This window comes from Vulpes vulpes, chromosome 2, assembly GCF_048418805.1.
Source record: "Vulpes vulpes isolate BD-2025 chromosome 2, VulVul3, whole genome shotgun sequence".
NCBI lineage: Eukaryota > Metazoa > Chordata > Mammalia > Carnivora > Canidae > Vulpes > Vulpes vulpes.
This window is the reverse complement of record NC_132781.1, coordinates 130,128,548-130,146,775: the sequence shown is the minus strand read 5'-3', so window position 1 is coordinate 130,146,775 and position 18,228 is coordinate 130,128,548. Positions and strand designations below refer to the sequence as shown.

The window sequence follows — 18,228 nt, the reverse complement described above, 5'->3', positions numbered from 1 at the left end:
CCTCAGAACTCTGAGGTTAAAATTTTGCCTGGAAAAAGGAGCATTGAGGTAGTGCAATGATCTTATTTAAAATGTTGTATTAGTGTATTTGATACTCAGTTCTTAAAGCACAAATTAGGCCTGCCTGATTTAATGACAGGGGATCATTTATCAGACTTATTTTCTGCATCATTCAAGATTTCATGCCTAGTGAAAGACAGTGGGCTCTGATGTCAACAGTTGGCTATTTGAATACACTGTCATAGGCAGCATGACCTTTCAGTGCCGTGAGTTTATATGTGATAATGAGCCAGGTTTTTCCAGTGACTGAGTTAATCATGGTTGGCACCTCAGGAAGCACCGTTAGCTCCTTCAGGGGATAATGCTGTAGGTCACTGTCCCAGGACATAAACAGCACCCCAGTGACTTATAAGAATTAATGCCAGTTTCAGAAATGTCTGAGACATTTTTGTCTTAGGAAACCACTTATGAAAGAAAGAAAGAAGAAAGAAAGAAAGAAAGAAAGAAAGAAAGAAAGAAAGAAAGAAAGAAAGAAGAAAAGAAAGAAAGAAAGAAAGAAAGAAGAAAGAAAGAGGACAAAGAGAAAGAAAGAAAGAAAGAAAAGAAAAGAAAAGAAAAGAAAAGAAAAGAAAAGAAAGACATTTAAACTGACTTTAGTCTAAGTCAGTGCCCAATGAAAACATTCTCGATAGAGTTCTGGAACACTTGGGGCAATTATAAATTTGCTTTATATATTTTTATAAATTATAAAAATTATAAATTTTTATAAATTATAAAAATTCCTAAAAAAAAATTCCTCCCCCCTCTGTTACCAGTGATAGGCATTGAGTAAACTCCCTATGCATGTGCCAAATCATTAATCTGTTGGTGTGTTGCCATAATGGGCTAATGTTCGCTGAGTCTTTCTGTTTGCCAGGCACTGTCCTTGGCACTTATACTGTCATTTCATATCATCTTCACAACAACCCTCAGAGACAGCTATCACTATCCTTGGTGGTAGAAAAGGAAACTGAGGCACACAGAGATTATATAACGTATCTAAGTTCACACACCGAATACATTACAGAGCCAGGCAGCCTGGCCTGTTATGTAGTACCTACTAGGACATTTGAAATCTGTGTTTTAGTGAAACTTCACATTCTGGCTGTCACCTGGATTACCTAGAGTCGCACCTAATACAGGCTCCACCCTGGGGGACACTTGCACATTCTAGTGGAAAGGAAGGCAAGTAAAGCCACTGTAAATTTTCTCTCCTAGTTTTACTTCCAATCCTTTTGCCACCTTCTAGTTTTGCACTGGAATTAGAAAAAGAAGGATCTTCAGGGATAGAGGGACATATTGGTATGTTGTGTCTATGTATTCATTTATTCAACACCTTTTTTTTTTTTTTTAGTATCTTCTATGGACCAGCTCTGTGCACATTGAGAGGGGGGGTCCCTTTTTATGTGAAGATACATCCCTAAGAATATTACAATTAATGATTCAGATAACCTTTATAAAGAAAATAATTTCTCTTAGAAAACCATGTAGCAAAGATGAAAAAACAATTAAAAATTCACCTAGCTCTCTGACTTTGAAAGTCTGACATTCTTGATGAATATTTGAAGAGAACTCGGGAATATATATATATATATATATATATATATATATATATATATATTTAAAACCCTTAAAGCAAGAGTTTATTATTTTATATTATACTATGTCAAATCTGCACAAAATGCAACAGCCTTCGATGTGTACTGCCTGGGATATTGTTCTGGTGGCTGAGGAATCCAGTAATGTTGTAGAAACTACTGCTACTGTCATCATATTCATAAACAATGAGGAGAAATATCTGGAAAATCTTTGCTGTCTGGCCTCCTAGATTTCAAATAGATACGTATAAACTTCACTGAGCGCTCGAAGATTTTTTAGTGGCATATAAAACTAGATTACAAGCAATATCAAGTTTTCACTTTAACAGACTACTTTTTAAATCATCAAACCATCTTAAATTGCACTAAAGATGGCCATGCTCCAAGTGGCTTAAAGAATCCCTTTTTGTTGTAGGTCTTGGCCAGCCTGCGAACTGTACGAAACAACTTTGCTGCATTAACTAATTTGCAAGATCGAGCACCTAGCAAGTAAGTTATCCTTTCCCCACTCCTTCTTGCTGAACTTTTAGACGGTGTCTTCTCCGTTGATTGAACTCAGGGCAATATATTAGATTTCTTGGAGTCGTTGCCATGTTGTCTAACCATTTACACTAAGTCATAAGATGTCCTGTTAATTTTCTATAAATACCTTGTAGTGATGGTTCTAATATAAGAAGTGAAGTAGTATGAGAAATAAATACGGTGATTGCATCTGTCAGAAATCCTCTGGCATAATCAGTCCTATGCCCAGTTATTTACACTCAGGGAACTTTGTAGTTTTGGCTTACTTCATAAATTAATTATGGACAAAGAATCTCATCAAGACTTAAAGTCAATCCAAAGTCATCCTCTTAATTCTAAGATAACAATTAGTTGGAGAGGCATCATATCTTACCAAAGGTCTTTGATTCTATTGCTGTTCCTGAATCTCAGAACCGGAGCGTCATGGGGCAATTATTAACATTGTGATTTCTGTGATAACAGAGAAAGCATTTGAAGGAAGGAAAGCTGCGATGGGACTTGATTATTATTTGGAAGGTGAAAAATCTCAAAAGGGAAAACAATTTTTCACAGTTAAGTGGAAAACTAAATATTCAAATGTTCCTTATTTTGACCATCTATTATTAATAATAACAAGTGATTAAAATTTCAACTCCAAAGAATTTTCCAGAAAAAAACATTTTTAAACTCAATATTAAGAGGACAGTGACTAAAAATTTATTCGGAATTATAACTTATCTAAATGTATAAAAGAATGAAAAATCTGAATTTCCCATCCCCTAGTAATGTAATTTGCCTCCAAAATTCACATGTTCCACAATAAAAAAAAAAAAAAAAAAAAAAAAAAAAAAGCTTTGGCCATTATCCATGCATTTCCTGTGATAGAAAAGGTTTCTAAAAAGATCAATATGAATGCCACTATGTGAATAATTCGAATGAAACCCAGAAGTGTCAGTCCTTTGTCACTTTTTTCCAGGTAATGAATTTTTGCAGTTCTGTTTCCTCAGTCTGAACATTTCTCACCTTCTCCTCCCCACCCCACCCCCACTCCATCCACTGGGCTAACTGTAATTCATACTTTAGGGTGCAGCTTAAATATAATTTATTTGGGGCCATCATCCCTAACACCCAACATACACACATCCCTGACTAACACCCAACATACACACATGGCCACCGGTCCCAAACTTAATGGTATGCCCTTCCATTCCTGTCTGGTGGCATCCTGCCCCTAACTGCTATGTTAGTACAGATGGCTCTCTACTCCAGGTGCCTGCCGACTTGTCTGAATGCCCCTTAAGATGTCAGTGTGCAGTGAGCAGGGCTTATATCTGGTTCCCATGTGCACTCCTGGTGTCTAGCTGTAATACCCAGCACAGAGAAACCACACTCTGCCTCTGCATGTGCTTGTTGGCTGGAAGAGTGAAGGATAACGTAGCATGTGGAATCTGAGGGTATACTTGAGGTGTTTGTTCATTACCAAACATGTCTTCTGTGCTCCATGGCCATAAAATATCACACTGAGTTCAACAGCCCCGTGGGGCTTTCAACTTTTGGTAACTCATAGGTAAGGCCTCCTCCTCTTTGGAGAGTCTCAGCCCCACAGGATGCATGGGATTACTGGTGTCACTCCCAAAGTTTTTGGTCTCTAATATTATCCAGGAATCAGTCCAGATCTTTAAAAGGCAAACAGGAAACTATATAATGCACTTCCACTTCCTTCAGACATGGTCACTTGGGTGCCAGCATCTAAACCTGTGGCAGGCAAGCAGTTGACCAGAAAGGTGTGAAGGCATCAGACTGGCCTTCTGTCTCTAAAGAGATGATGTAAAGCCCATTCCTGGCAAGACAGAAGTTTTCACCTGATTTATAAGGACAAAGCAGATTAAAGTGGAAAAGAGTAGCTAGAGGAGGATGGAAACCCATAGCTGATGCCTAAATTTGACTTACTGTATGCCCAGTGACCTCTAACCAAACAGTATTAGCTGATAGACTCTAAATAAAAGCCTTTGTGGTCTCTCTTGTGGTTAATACAGATTCGTTCCTCCTTTACTGATTCACATCAAACCAACCTCTTCAGGTATCAGAATAGTAAGATTCAATCTACACAAGGCTAAACTCTGCTGTGTTCAGTGACAGTGAAATGGTTCTAACTCCGGCCTGTTACATGATGACCATGAGGGAATCAGAATTTTCCCAGCTGGACGTTTACAGTGCCACTAAAACATTTCCAAGCTTACCCATGGATTTCATGGAAGGCATGTGCTATCTTGCACAATCTACCCTTTTTGTTTGCTCCAGGAAAGGAGTCTGTCCGGGAAGAATGCATGTGAAGCCTAGCCCTGTGGGTACTCAAATGTGCATAGCTCACTTTGCTAGCCTACTCTTGGTTTCTATCACCTTGCTCTTTCATGCCTTTGAGATTTCCAGTTCCAGAGTGGGTTCTGGCTCATTCTTCATTATTCATTTATCACTGTAACCATGGATCAAATGATTAATATTTTCTCCTTGTCATTATTTGTTGAAATATCAAGTTCCCCAGCTGTTGGATTGATATTTAGAGAAAATAATACATAACAAGTTAATAATTTGGTTTCCCAAAACAGTAGAAAAGTTTAAAACTATTTATTTGATACTGTTTTCAGATAAAACGCTTTCTAAATTTTCCACAGAGCAAGAACCACAGTAAGATATAAATTATTTAAATAATAAACTCTCAGCAAGATAACTATATAGAGATCAGATCTAGTTCAGGGTAGAATTTAAAGCATTAACCTTTCTGTTTTATGAAGCATTTAGCAAGTTTCAAAGTTCCTCATTTCATTTACTAAAAAAGAAAAAATACTAAAATAATTTGGTAGTCGAATTTTGGTGCATTTCCAGTCAAATGCAAAACTTCAATCCCAAACTGACATCAATAAACGTAAGAGCAGTGAGGCAGAGCAGATACTGACTGGAAGTAAGGCAGTGAGAATTTACAGAGGACTAGATTGCAGTCCCCAAGTAGGAGATTTGTCATCTCAGGAGAGCAGATGTGAACAGGACTTTGCAAGGGCCTGCCATTTGCACAGATGCATGGCTGTTAGTCCAGTTTCCCCAAAACATCCTCAAAATAAGGCAGTGTAGCAGATCGCTGGCCCTAGAACTGGCCCTGAATGGTTGTAGTTAAAAATCTCAGCTCTCTTACCCTGAATAAGTGATTCGCCTTCCCAAAGCTTCATTTTCTTCATTGGTAAAATTCAAACAATGAGATTACCTGCCTTAAGGTTTCTTTTGGGGATCAAAGTAGATGATTCATCTAAAGTGCCCATTTAGCACAGTGTCCCACAGACCGTAAGTATTTGGTAAGTGTTGCTTAAGTGTTAAAGATCACTATGCAGTATCTTAAGAGCTTCCAACTATAAGTATCAACTTTATAAAGTTATATTCCATAAATGATATTCTTTTCAACATAATTTATTAAGCATTGACCGAATGCCGGATACATTGTTCTGGATTCTGTAGAGAATACAAGTTAGTTTTATAGCAGGGTTTTATAGGTCAAGGGAGTTATAATATCCTGTGAAACTTGGGAAACATCTGAAAACTTAGAGAATACAAGATAGAATCTATTCAAGTACCTTTAGTGTATAGTGTTTCTAAAGTATGGTATTTCTATTGCATCTATTTGGACAAAGCATTACTATACCTCTCTAACGTGCATCAGAGATGTTTCTCAATATGCAGAAAAAGAAAGGAAAGGGTTTAAATAGCTTCTCTAATTGTTATACAGTTTACAAGAAGTCATTCACTTCTGAGAACTTGTGCCCAAAATAAGAGTTTCTCACCACAGTATTTGGGAAACTACTTGTAGATTGACTGTTTTTCAAACACATGAAGTCTGTGTTTGCTCTGTAAGCCCCAGTTTAGTTGAACGTAGTCAATCAATAAGAACTTCCTCCTCTATCATGTCCCTGTGACATTCACTTCAGCTTCATTTTCCCCAAAGCCTGTCACTATGAGATATAATTGTTTTCATTTTTGACATATGTGATCTGAACTATAGTGTAAAAGGTGCCTGGGAACTTAACTGGCTAGTCTGAAAGAAATTTCCATTTGCATGTCCTAGCTTAAAAATCATTCTTTAGATTAAAATGACATATCTGAAATGACTCAGCGGCTCCTCAAATTAATATGCACCACATATTTACTGCTGTACTTTTCTCTCTTTGTCAGAAGATCACCCATGTGCAACCAACCATCCATCAACAAAGCCACCATTACAGGTAAGGAAGATCTAGTAGCTTCCTCTTCCTCTGTCTGGAAAGAAACCATGTCTTCCAAGGTTCAACATAAGACTGACCAATTTTATACTGCAATTCTGTAGTTTTAAAGAAATTGGTCCTTGTTCTATTATCATGTCTCTCGTTGAGCCCACAAGTTGTCCGTTTAAGCTCGTACTTGGGAAATCTTTACTGATGTGCCATTTTTAAAAACCATTTAAGTCTGTGCTTGTACTGAGTTTAATATTGCTCGGCATTTGCACTTCAAGAGATAGAGTTACCTTCCAAATGTTGACCGTGTTGTTCCCAGGCTTATGCTACCAGCATGATATCAATGTGTGGTACTTGGGTTTAATGAAAGTGAAAGCATAAATAAAAGGGACCTTCCTGGTTAAATGATATCCCAGTTGTGTGTAGGAGGGAACCCTATTTCAGTAGTCCTGATTTGGACTCAGAATTGAGAATAAATTTGCTTTGGGAGGGGAGAGGAGAAGTAATTATACAACACAGCACAGTTCAGTGAGATCAAAAGAACAGATGTTTGGGGAAGAGAAGGGGAAGGCAGGATGAGGGACATAAAGTGCAAAAAAAAAAAAAAATATCCTATTAGTCTATTTTGGACACCAGGCTTGACCTCAGCTGAACCAAAAACAGAACAAATGATCTCATTTTGCTGAACCTGAAACCAAATTGAACTCATTTAATCATTTCTTGAAACCCCAATTGATTCATTAAAATAATTGCCTGGAAAAGAAAACCTATGTTTTCTAAAATTATTACCAGAAGAAAATTAACATAGTCTCCAAATTAGCCCAATACTTGATTTGATTCAAGTGCCTTCCTTGGACTCCAACTCAGAATATTCTGAGAGCTCCTTATTAAGTTATTAGTGAGTACACTTTGCTTGAAAGTTAACTTCACTGTTCAGGTCAGCACTTTTCATCTGGTCTCCTTTATAACCACTACATCAGAGTTGATTCTGGAACAGTTGGTAATGCAGTTCTTTTCTGAATGTCTCTTGAATGTGATGGATATTAAATTATTGATTCTCTTCCCCATGCTTATCTTTCAAGATCTTATTGGTGATGATTTTCAGGTGTCATTTCATAGCATATGCCTGGCCCACCAGTTTTCTTCTTGTCATTGGTTGAGAAATGGACAGTAACAGAAATTCCTATATATCAAAATAACTTCTTCAAATAAAAAATTTCTTTCCAGACCCAATAAAAAAAAAATTTCTTCCAGAAAGCAAAATTCCATGTTGATGAGCCTATACTGAGATAGGGATGGAGAGGTGAATGGCTTTGTCTCTGAGCACTTGCCTTTTATGTTGAGGGACAAGCAGGCCAATCTTTGTGGCCATGCAGCTGGGGACTCTGGTGAGAGACACCACATGGAAGCTCGTCCCCAGCCCTGCTCTGGCCCCTAGATCTGACCTCTATAAGGAGGGGCCATCCTTCCACCCCTGCTATTTTTGCCATAGGCAAGACTCTGACATTGTGGTTTGAGCAGAATGCAGTGCTATTTTGGTTCCTGAAAGCTTTTGTAGCTTGAGGTCACATATGAGCCAGCCCCACAGGAGCATCCTCCCAGAAGAGCAGCTGTAGGTACCAGTGGAGATTGATTGTTGTGTCCATCAAGAGGTGGTGGGTGGTCAGTGGTCCGGCAGCTGTCCAGCCACCCTGGCAGATGCCTGGAAGTGATTAAAGGGAAAGTAATTGCACTCAAAGAGCACAGACTTTGTCTTAAACACATGTGAGAGACCCTCTAGAAGCTCCCAGACATGTTAACATAGTATTGAGGCCCAGGAACAATACCAGAGGGAACTGAAATCTGGGAATTAAGGTTAACATGGCCTCATTTGTACCCACAAGCTTCTGACCTGGGGCCTAGGGACAATGGGGCTACAGAAATATCTTATCTAGGAAGGGAAACTAATTAACTGTCATTAGCTGCTGAGTGCAGCTGTGTTCATCACAGAGCACACCAGGAAATTAACTAGAAAATGGATGTCTTTTTCCTTGCCCTCACCTAGCAAACCAAGGTGGAAAAATGGAATGGTGGGTAAGGGAATGAAAGCAATGGCAGGGAAAGATTCCCCTCTCTGAGCCCATTCTGGAAAAGTGGGCCCTTAAAAATGTAAACTTTGACAGAAGTAAGAGTTGAGACACACAGAAAAGTGACATACTTACCGCAGCAGCTGACTCTGTTCAGGTCCTACTTCCAAGTCCACCCCCCACCCCACCCCATTGCTGGAACCCCAGCTACACCTGTGTGGCGGTCCTGGAAAGGGCGGAGAAGAGTGTTACAAAGAGTCAGTGGGGCACCCCTTTACGGTGAACTTGACCTTCTTGGATATTTTGTTGAGGATCCAGAGGAAAAGTGTAGCTTATGGCAAAGTCTGGGTGAGTGGTCCAAAAGGCTGCTGTGGTGACAGCTCCAGGGACCCCTGGGGGGGTCGCCCCATAGAACATCACTGACACGAATCCCTGGAATTGTGCAGCATGGGTGCTCTGCCTGTCTAGAATTCAAACCATGCTCTACCATGATAGCCACGTGGCCCTAGGCAGGCCATGTACCTTTCTCTACCTCAGTTTCCCCATTTATAAATTGGTTAACATACGTCATACAGTTAGTGCCAAATTAAATGAGTTCACATGTGGATGCTCTTAGTGCGCAGTGCTTCTCAAAGTAGGCACTCAATGCATCATTTTCTCTTTTGCTTTGCCCTGGTTTTTATTCTCTGTATGGAGAACTAGCGGTGATGGAAAGAATAGGGCAGAGAGATGAAAGAAGGAAAGAATGAGAGAAAGACAGCTTGTAGGGGCATAAAATATGGAGTCCCCCCCCAAATGGTCAAAATGGACAGATTCCTTGGTATCTGTCAAAAATGGTCCCTCCAATTGCTCCCAGTGCTGTGCCCCTTCCTCTCCTCATTGCCACAGACATCGGTGCCTTTGTGACATGGGCATTGAAGTATGGTTCAGAATCTTTTTCAAAATCCAAGAACATACATTGGAGTCATAGCTCTTTGAAGGAGCATAATGAACTCTCTCTAATGTTTCCACAAATCAACTGATTTTTTTTTTTCAAAAAGAAGACTTAAGAACCTTGACGGTCTATATCTGTCATACTACGTTTTCTAAAGCTTTCTCCCAAAGAACTTAGAATAGCCTTTTCCCCTTTGAGGTTATTCCAGTTGACATGTTTTAAAGCCAGGGAAGTTTGATTTTGTATCACTGGAGTTAAAGCTTGTAAATCACTTGGCAGTTTTTGTTTTCATACCTAATAGGTAAAAAGGTGGTTCTGAAGTGATTTCACAATTTAAAAAAAAAAAAAAAGGTTCCAAATGTACATTTACAAAAGAGTCTTATTTACTAAATAGCTGTTTTGTTCTTTACTATGATGTAACAAAAACAGGGTGTGTGGCATTTGCAGCCATGGTGCGGAGCGTGTCTCTCTCATGTGCTTTGTTCCCTCATCGGAAGAATGGAGATACGAGCTATCTCCATGCTGTTGGAGCTAGCTCTCCATGCTGTTGCAGAAAGCCAGGGAGATAAGTTAGACCAACGCCAGAAGTCAGCAGGTTATGAGTAACTCCCCAAGTGCTACTTCCTACAACCATAATCCATGCCTGGCATCTTTGTTATTGTTGTTGTTGTTGTTGTTGTTGTTGTTCTTAAAGCGAATTTGAAAATTCAGAGGGTGGAGGAGAGGAAGACGTTGATGGTGTATCAGCTTCTCTGGAACATTCCGTTTATGATTGTTTTAAATTGTAAGGACAGGACATTTTTAGGAATCCTTGTATTACATAGAGCAAGGCTCACTCACCTGCACTGGTCCTTGAGGGACGTAAATAGAACTCAAGAGTGTGTGGAAACATGAGAGGGCAGCAAAGCGTCAGGGATGCCCAAGCCCTCGCCCGATGGGGCTGCTCTGTATTGGTTTTGGAGCACAGCCACATCTCTTTGGAACATAATTAGTCCTTCTGAGCATTTTGTTTTTCAATGATGTTAGCTCAGGAAAGACTCTCTCATAAAACCTTGTCATGTCTTCACCATATCGCTTTTCACTATGTTTCTAATTTCCATAGTTTCGATTGCTTTATTAAATCATTTTCAAATTAAGGATTTTCACACAAGAATGCAACTCAGAGAAAATTTATTTAAGCTTCTCTATTGTAAAGATGAGAAAAAAGTGAGGGATGCCTGGGTGGCTCATTCAGTTACTCTTGATTTTGGCTCAGGTCATCATCTCAGGGTCGTGAGATGGAGACCTGCACTGGGCTCCACACTCAGCATGAAGTTTCCTTCAGGTTCTCTCTCCCTGTCCCTCTGCTCCGCCTGCTCATGTGCTCACTCTCGCTCTCTCTCTCTCTCTCTCTCTAAAATAAAGATGAGAAATCTGAGACCTCATAAGAGCAAATGCTACTTAGACATAGATCCAAGGATAAATATCTGTGAGTCCAGGGGCCTTCTTACACCCCTATGAAATCATCCATCTTACTGGGGTAGCCTCCAGGCCCACCATAGAAGTGTATATTTGGGGAAAGTAAAATAAGAATTAAAGAATATTATTGTAATGATATTATTCTGAGCAATAGATAGAGCATTGTATTTCTTGTATATAAACTTGAAAATTAGAAAATATCATGTCCCACCTTCTCACCAGACAGGTTTTTACATTTAGAGCTGTTTTGATTATATTCACTGAATATAACTGTAGGCCTTCAGATAAGTAGAGCTTGGAAGTCTAAGGCAAAAGCTTTTGACTTGAGATTCTAGAAAATACAAGCTTTTCTCTCCAAGCAATAAAGTAAGTATAACTGCTTACGCTTTACCTCTAGAAGGACACAGGTGGTGCAATGACAAGCATAAAACAAAATTGGTTTTAGCCCAAAAAAATTTTTGGTGTAAGTCTCCACTCCATATTCTTTTCATCTTGAATATTCACAACTCCTTAAAAAATGAGCGTGCTCTAAATAGAATTTAGTCAGTTGGTAAGTAGAGCATTTAAAAAGTAAACCATCCAAATAGAACTAATCAGTCAAAACATAATGAGAAGAAACTTAACCTTGTACATTTATTGTTCTTTCTAAAGCACACAGCCATTTCTCCAATTCAGTAAGTGGGGGAGAAACAAAGATATTTAACTGGAACAATTATTGTGTTTTATCTGGATAACCATTTAACATTTTGTGCTTATTAAAGAAAAGAAACCAAGAAACTATTTTATGGTGACAGTAATACTAAGTAGTCCTTTTAAGTCTCTGTGTGTGCCTGTGTGTGTGTGTGAGAGAGAGAGAGAGACAGACAGAGAGACAGAACAAGTAGTGTATATAATATAAAAAGAAATAGATGTAATATGACAGATAATTTAAAGCAAGGTCTGCATAAAAAGGGCAAAAGGGGTGTAGGGGAGAGAGCCTGGGGAAACACTGAGCTACAATGTGTGATAGGGCAATGTGCAAGAAGGAAGAAGGGGGGGAACCAAGCTGTCCATGGAAGTCCTCCTCTACCAGCAGGCACTGCTTCAAGTAATTCCTTTCCCCCCCCCTTTCTTTTAATAAGAGCAGATTGTAACAAGACTATAATAATTGCAGAAAATGAGAGCTCAGTTAGCATTTTTAAGAATATGATTGAGAGGGATCCCTGGGTGGCGCAGCGGTTTGGCGCCTGCCTTTGGCCCAGGGCGCGATCCTGGAGACTCGGGATCGAATCCCACATCAGGCTCCCGGTGCATGGAGCCTGCTTCTCCCTCTGCCTATGTCTCTGCCTCTCTCTCTCTCTCTCTCTCACTGTGTGCCTATCATAAATAAATAAAAAAATTTAAAAAAAATTTTAAAAAAAAAGAATATGATTGAGAAATGCCGAGTACATGTGGTTTAATAGCTTGAATGAAAAACTGATGAAGATTGTGTATGTGAATGTCTGTACATTGACTTTTTGGGGAATTTTTTTGCTTATTTTACTTTTACACTCAATACATCTAATGACTATCAAATGTTTTAAATTTTTAAGCCAGGGGTGCCGGGCAGTTCTGTCAGTTAAGCATTTGACTCTTGATTTCAGCTCCGGTCATGATCTCAGGGCTGTGTGATTGAGCCCTGCATCAAGCTCTGCGCTCAGCAGAGTCTGCTTGCCCTTCTCCCTCTGGTCCTCCCCCTGCTCGTGTATGTTCTCTCTCTCTCCCCCAAATAAATAAAGTCTTTAAAAAATATTTTTTAAGCCAAAGGATGTTACTTTTACAAAAAAATTAAAAGACTTTTCTGGACAAAGCGTTGAACTGAAAGATTTGCTTAAATGCATGGAGCATGACTATATAACTGTTAACACTTATCGTCTTTTAGAGGTGTAAAAGTCTTTTTTCTTATAGCTAACTTGTCTTGTCTTTCTATACTTTTATTTAGATTAGTAGAGTATATGTGGAAAAGACCAAGTCTGACACAGTGACTTTTCAATCAAGAATTGAAGTCATATTTGATTTTTTTAAACAGTGAAAAAAATGCATAATCATGAAGAAAATAATTAATTGAATCTCTATTGCTTGAATCTCTGCTCTGGGTATTTTGTTATAACTGTAATTGACATAATTAAATTAGATTGCATATTCATTTAGTCAGCACAGTAAAAAGGTTATGAGTCAAACCATATAAGTCGAAACCCTAGCTTTCCTTTTATTAGCTGTGTAATTGTGGTCAATTTTCTTAAATTCTCTAAGCTTTTATTTTCTCGTCAGTAAATCCTAAGTCAGCAATTGGTACCTAAAATGTATTCAACAAGTGGTAGGCACTGTAAATGCTCTCATTTTATTATTATTCTTGTCCATTTGGTGAACAAATGTTTTCTATATGGCCTGCCATAAGGTTGGTGCTGGAGATCAAGAAATGAGTAAAATGTGACTACTGGCATCAAGGAATTCACAGTCAAGGGGAGAAGGAATCGTGACTAATTATGTGCCGGCAAAGGGCCATGATTGAAGCAACTTCCAATATATGTACCACCTATGGAAAGCTCCCTGCTGAGCTTTGACGAATGTAAAGTTCTGCATTTCGGTAGGAGATGATCCTCTGACCCCAAGGGACCAGCAAGAGTGAGGGTAGAAGCACAGAATGCCTGTCAGATCAGGGGACTGGGGACAGTAAAGAGCAAAGAGAGTTGAAAGTGTATGGATCAGCTGCAGGAGCAGATTAAAGCAATTGTGTGAAGAGTATTGGAGCCAGTGTTGACCATGGTGGACTTTATTTTATGGACAAGGGAAAATCATGAATCATTCTTGTGCAGAGAAGCAAGTATGTATTTTAGAATGACAACGTTGGAAGCAATACAGAAAATGGCCTGGAAAGGGGCACCTGGGTAGCCCACTCAGTTAAGCCTCCAAACTCTTTGATTTTGGCTCAGGTCTTTATTTCAGAGTCATGAGATGCAGCCCTATATCTAGCTCTGCGCTGAGCATGGGTGCTGCTTAGGATTCTCTTTCTCTACCTCTCCTTCTGCCCTTCCCCCGCCTCTATCTCTAAAAAGGAAAGAAAGAGAAAAAGAAAATAGATGGAATGGAAACAGACCAAAAAGCAGAGAGCAGAGGCAGCCCCATACTCATCAGGAGGCTGTTACAGGTCAAGTACCCGCCAAATATAATGCAGCTCTGAACTCAGGTGGTGGTGTGGCCAGTGAAGATGAGGGAATGGACTCACAGCTCTTTTCAGAGACCAAGCTGAGAAGACTCGACAGGTGATTAGATTGAGGAGTGATGAGAAAAGACGGGAAAGTTGAAGTCATACACACAGATGTTCATCACAGCACATGTGTATATGCATCAAAGATCGAAAACAATCCCAAATGCTAAATAACATATGAATTCTATTTAGGTACAGAAAAATTCTATAATAAAAAGGTTTTTAAATGATTTATGAGAAAAATTTAATCATGTCAAAATGCTTCTATTTTAAAGAATATATGATAAAGTGCTACGTGGGCATTAGGCACACATTTAACGCATTTTAGTTATGTATGATGGCTTTAATTTAAGACATTTCTTAGCTGTTGACTAGTGAGTAGCAAGAGCAAATATAGCTTTACCATTTTACATAGAATCTAGTGACAAGCATGTTTGTATTTCCCAGGTCTCAGTTATCTGTCTTTCCCCACAGAGAAAAAAGCACTGATGAAATGCTGCCTACTGATACTTCAGTATTAGGGAGCCACAGTGAAAAATGAACTGTATTTTCAAATAATAATAATAATACCCCTTGGATAGGACAGTATCTACTGAACCTGAGCCGGTGACACCAATGGCACGACTGTTCATTATTCTCCCAGTGATCAGCAAAGCTGCCATGAAAAGAGAGGATCTGAATGTCCACTAAATCCACTGCAGCCAATAACCCTTCCTCACTGCCCTGAGTTTGAAAAGGGCAGTATTTCCCAAGCTCTCCTGGCTAAAGAGATCACCAGGGGTTGGTTGAAGACAAATGTAAAAGGACAGATCCCCAGACAGTCCAGAAGCTTTGGGATAAGGCTCACCATCTATATTATTAATGAATGCTCCTAGGTGAACTATTTGATCAGCCAAATTTGGGAGAATAATGGAATATTGAATGTTGTGGGTGAAAGTACCAGTGCACAGTGTTGCCATGATGTTGCTCATAATTTGTTGGAAAATCACTGTCTTTCTGAAAAGTGTATTAGTGACACCCACACCCCCATGTAACAAACAATGCAGTCTAGGATAAACAAGATACTATGTGTGAAGTGCTGTGTGATTAGGAAGGAAAGACAAGGTGATATTATTATCAGTCCAAACCACGTCACTGTGGTCGTCATCACTGGGCTGTCATTGCTGTTATCTCTCAAAATGTATACAAGATTTTAATTAGCTCAGCTCGCTCTTCTCTTGGAAGAAAACGAAGTATCATGTCCATTTTTGTGTAGGGGGTAGGAGCGGGCTTGGGAAATGTTATGTTTAGTAACTGTATCCTTTTTGTCTTCTTAGACACAGTACCAAGTTTCCTTAAAAAAATAAATAAAAGAAAGAAAAAGAGAAAGAACAAAAGCTCCATTCTTAAGTCACTCCCTTTACCCACAAAGTGCTTCCCACCCATATATGCCTTAGAGAATATTCTAAGCCTACTCAGAAAAACATTACTGTGGTGGAGCAAAGCAATGAAAATTCTTTTGGGTCTAATTTCCCAAATTTTACTGGTTAAATGTGACATGGAATTGTTTGACTCCATGAATCAATGGGGAGTTCACTTCTAGCAGCCTTCTTTCCCCATCTAAGAAAATGTTTTTTTTTAAAATCCATTGGCTATGTCATGACTCCTAATATTAATGAAAGGTAACGTTTTCTGACATTTAATATGTACTAAAGACCCTACACGCATAATCTCCTTTAACCCTTACGAGAGTCCAATATACAGCCACAAATGACAAAGGATAGGTTATAGCTGACTCAAAGGCATATCGTTAAGGTTTCCTTTCTTTAGATTTATTGACATGTGCACAAAAAACATACACAATTTGTGTCATCTGCCGTAGGAGAGTTATTCCCTCGGTATTTCTGGAATTTCTTTTCTTGTCTTTTATTTTGTTTTTAAAGCAGAGCAGAAAATGAATGTATATGATCCTTTTACTGAATGGATATGAATGCAGAGTAGGACAAGAGGATGGTTAAGGTCTATGGATCCAGACGACCTTTTGGGAAACTCTAAGAATTCAGTTACATAAGCTAAGGGAAGGATTCCTGCCTGGGACGTAGAATTCCTTAAGGATTCTTTAGTTCCCACAGTCCTCTTCCTGACTCCTCTGAAGTACCCACCAGCGGTGAGAGTGCCCAGGGCAGGAACTGACGCAGGGGAAAGGCCGCGTGGTCTGTGTGAGAAGTGCCTCAGGTGGGGTATGTCAGAGGTTTGGCGGCCGGGGCACTGGGTCAGGCACAGTGGGTTAAACATCTGACTCTTGGTTTCAGCTCAGGTCAGGATGTCCGGATCGTGGGATCGAGCCCCGCGTCAGGCTCTGGCCGGGTGTGGGGTCTGCTTGGGGTTCTCTCTCCCTCTCCCTCGGCCCCTCCCACTCATGCTCACTCTCTCTAAGATAAATAAATCTTTAAAAATTTTTAAAAGGAAGGTTGAGTGCCTGAGACTCGGCACTCACCTTGCTTCTAGGATCACTCACTCTTAACCCCTGAAATAGCAGTTTTTATGGACTGATGAGATTCATCATCTCTGTGTTTTAGATTCGCCATAGGCTCTTCATACCCATGATCATTTTCTTGGGTTCTGTTTCTAGCTGTGAAATTCCTGAGCTCTCTATCCTCCAGATGTACTTCCTTTAGATATTTCTAATGTTTAAATAAATATCCAGTGCTATGTAGTGTGTTATCCTCTCTCTCATTCTCTCTCTTTTTTTTTTTTTTTTTTTTTTTGTGGTTCTTTCCGAGCACCATGGGCACTCTGGAAGTACTTCTAGTTCAGTTTATTTTGCACACCTCACCCCCTCCGATATGTTTCTGATATTTGCTACTGCACACTTGAGTTGTCCACGTGGAGAACCTCATTTTTGCATGCCCTCTTGTGTTTGCTCTTTCTCTGTTTCTGAAACATGAAAGATTGTGTTTAGGCTCTGAGATCCCAATGAGGCATAAAATATCTCCACTGAGCTTTAGAACCATCATCCTGGAGGTTCTCAGAACTGAAAAAGATAAAATGTGCCCTATTGATTGACAAAGAGCATTAAGTTAAAAGAAAACAGAGGGTTTGTAAATAAATGGGTAGATGAGTAGCTAAATAAGGAAAGGAGGGAAGAAGAACTGAGTCAGGATGAGACGTCTTTTCCCTAGAGAACCAGGAAGCGGTCGACATTGTCACGTAGCTGAGACTGGAGAGGGTCTGGGGACCCAGTTCATGAACTTAGGGAAAACTTACCAGCACGAGAAAGTAGCAGACAGAGCAGTAAAAGAGGAAATGTTTTCCATGTTACTAGGGAGGGAAACGGAAAAGGACGGGTCCTGGAATGGAGAGCTTGCAGTGGAGGAACAGATGAGGGCTTCCGAGGTGACTATGCGACTGAGCTCTTTAACTAGAATTGTTCATCTAGAAATAGACCTAAGTTTTCTCTTCCTATAGGTTTTTATTTTGAAAAACATTCCAAACTGTTGTAAGTTTTGTTTGCTTGTTTGACATATAAGTCAGAACCTGGCAGGAGGGAAAAGGGGAATTGAGGGTTCACGGCTTGCTCTCCTGCTCATGCACTTTGTGATCTTAGGCAACTTACTCTATGCTCTGAGTCTTTACTGTTAAAATGGTGAATAACTATAATAATGCTCTCTTGATTTTGAGGATTACATGACATAATGCATGAAGAATATTTGGCACAGTGTCTGGTAATAGTGAATGTTAGCTCTTGCTGAAAAGGTAGGCAAAAAGCACCTTATATATTGAAAAGCATTACAAGATTATCAACAGGCACTATTGTGCCATTCATGTTGATCTTAAAAGTAGTTATTTTTGTAAACCGTACCTTTTTTCAGCCCAGCTGCCACTGCTGAGAGCATTTTAGAAACAGTTTCAGAGATATTTCATAGGCCATATTGGGAAAATGCCATCTGATTGGTGGATTGTCATGCTTCACTTTTGACCAGAAACATTATTTCCAATATGATTACCAACCCTAGTCAACAAACAGAATGTCAGAATAGCCTGCATCAGGCTAATTCTAGAAATGAATCTATTCCAAGGAGGAATGGATATGAAAGAAGTGAAGCCTAGACTCTGAAGGAAGATGGTGTCCTTTAGGATTTTAATCGTAGAGTGATGGCAACGGAATAAGCAT

At 39.4% G+C, this 18,228-nt stretch overlaps 1 protein-coding gene across 34 annotated transcripts in view; it reads left to right on the top strand.

Annotated features, from left to right (window-relative positions):
* PDE4D (phosphodiesterase 4D) overlaps positions 1–18,228 on the top strand; it is a 1,410,178-nt gene that overhangs the window by 1,213,317 nt on the left and 178,633 nt on the right. For all 34 annotated transcript variants that reach the window (XM_072749980.1, XM_072749970.1, XM_072749992.1 and 31 more), the window contains 2 exons: positions 2,053–2,126; positions 6,354–6,403. In XM_072749980.1, the coding sequence (XP_072606081.1) occupies positions 2,053–2,126; positions 6,354–6,403 (124 nt within the window). The remainder of the gene's footprint in view (positions 1–2,052; positions 2,127–6,353; positions 6,404–18,228) is intronic.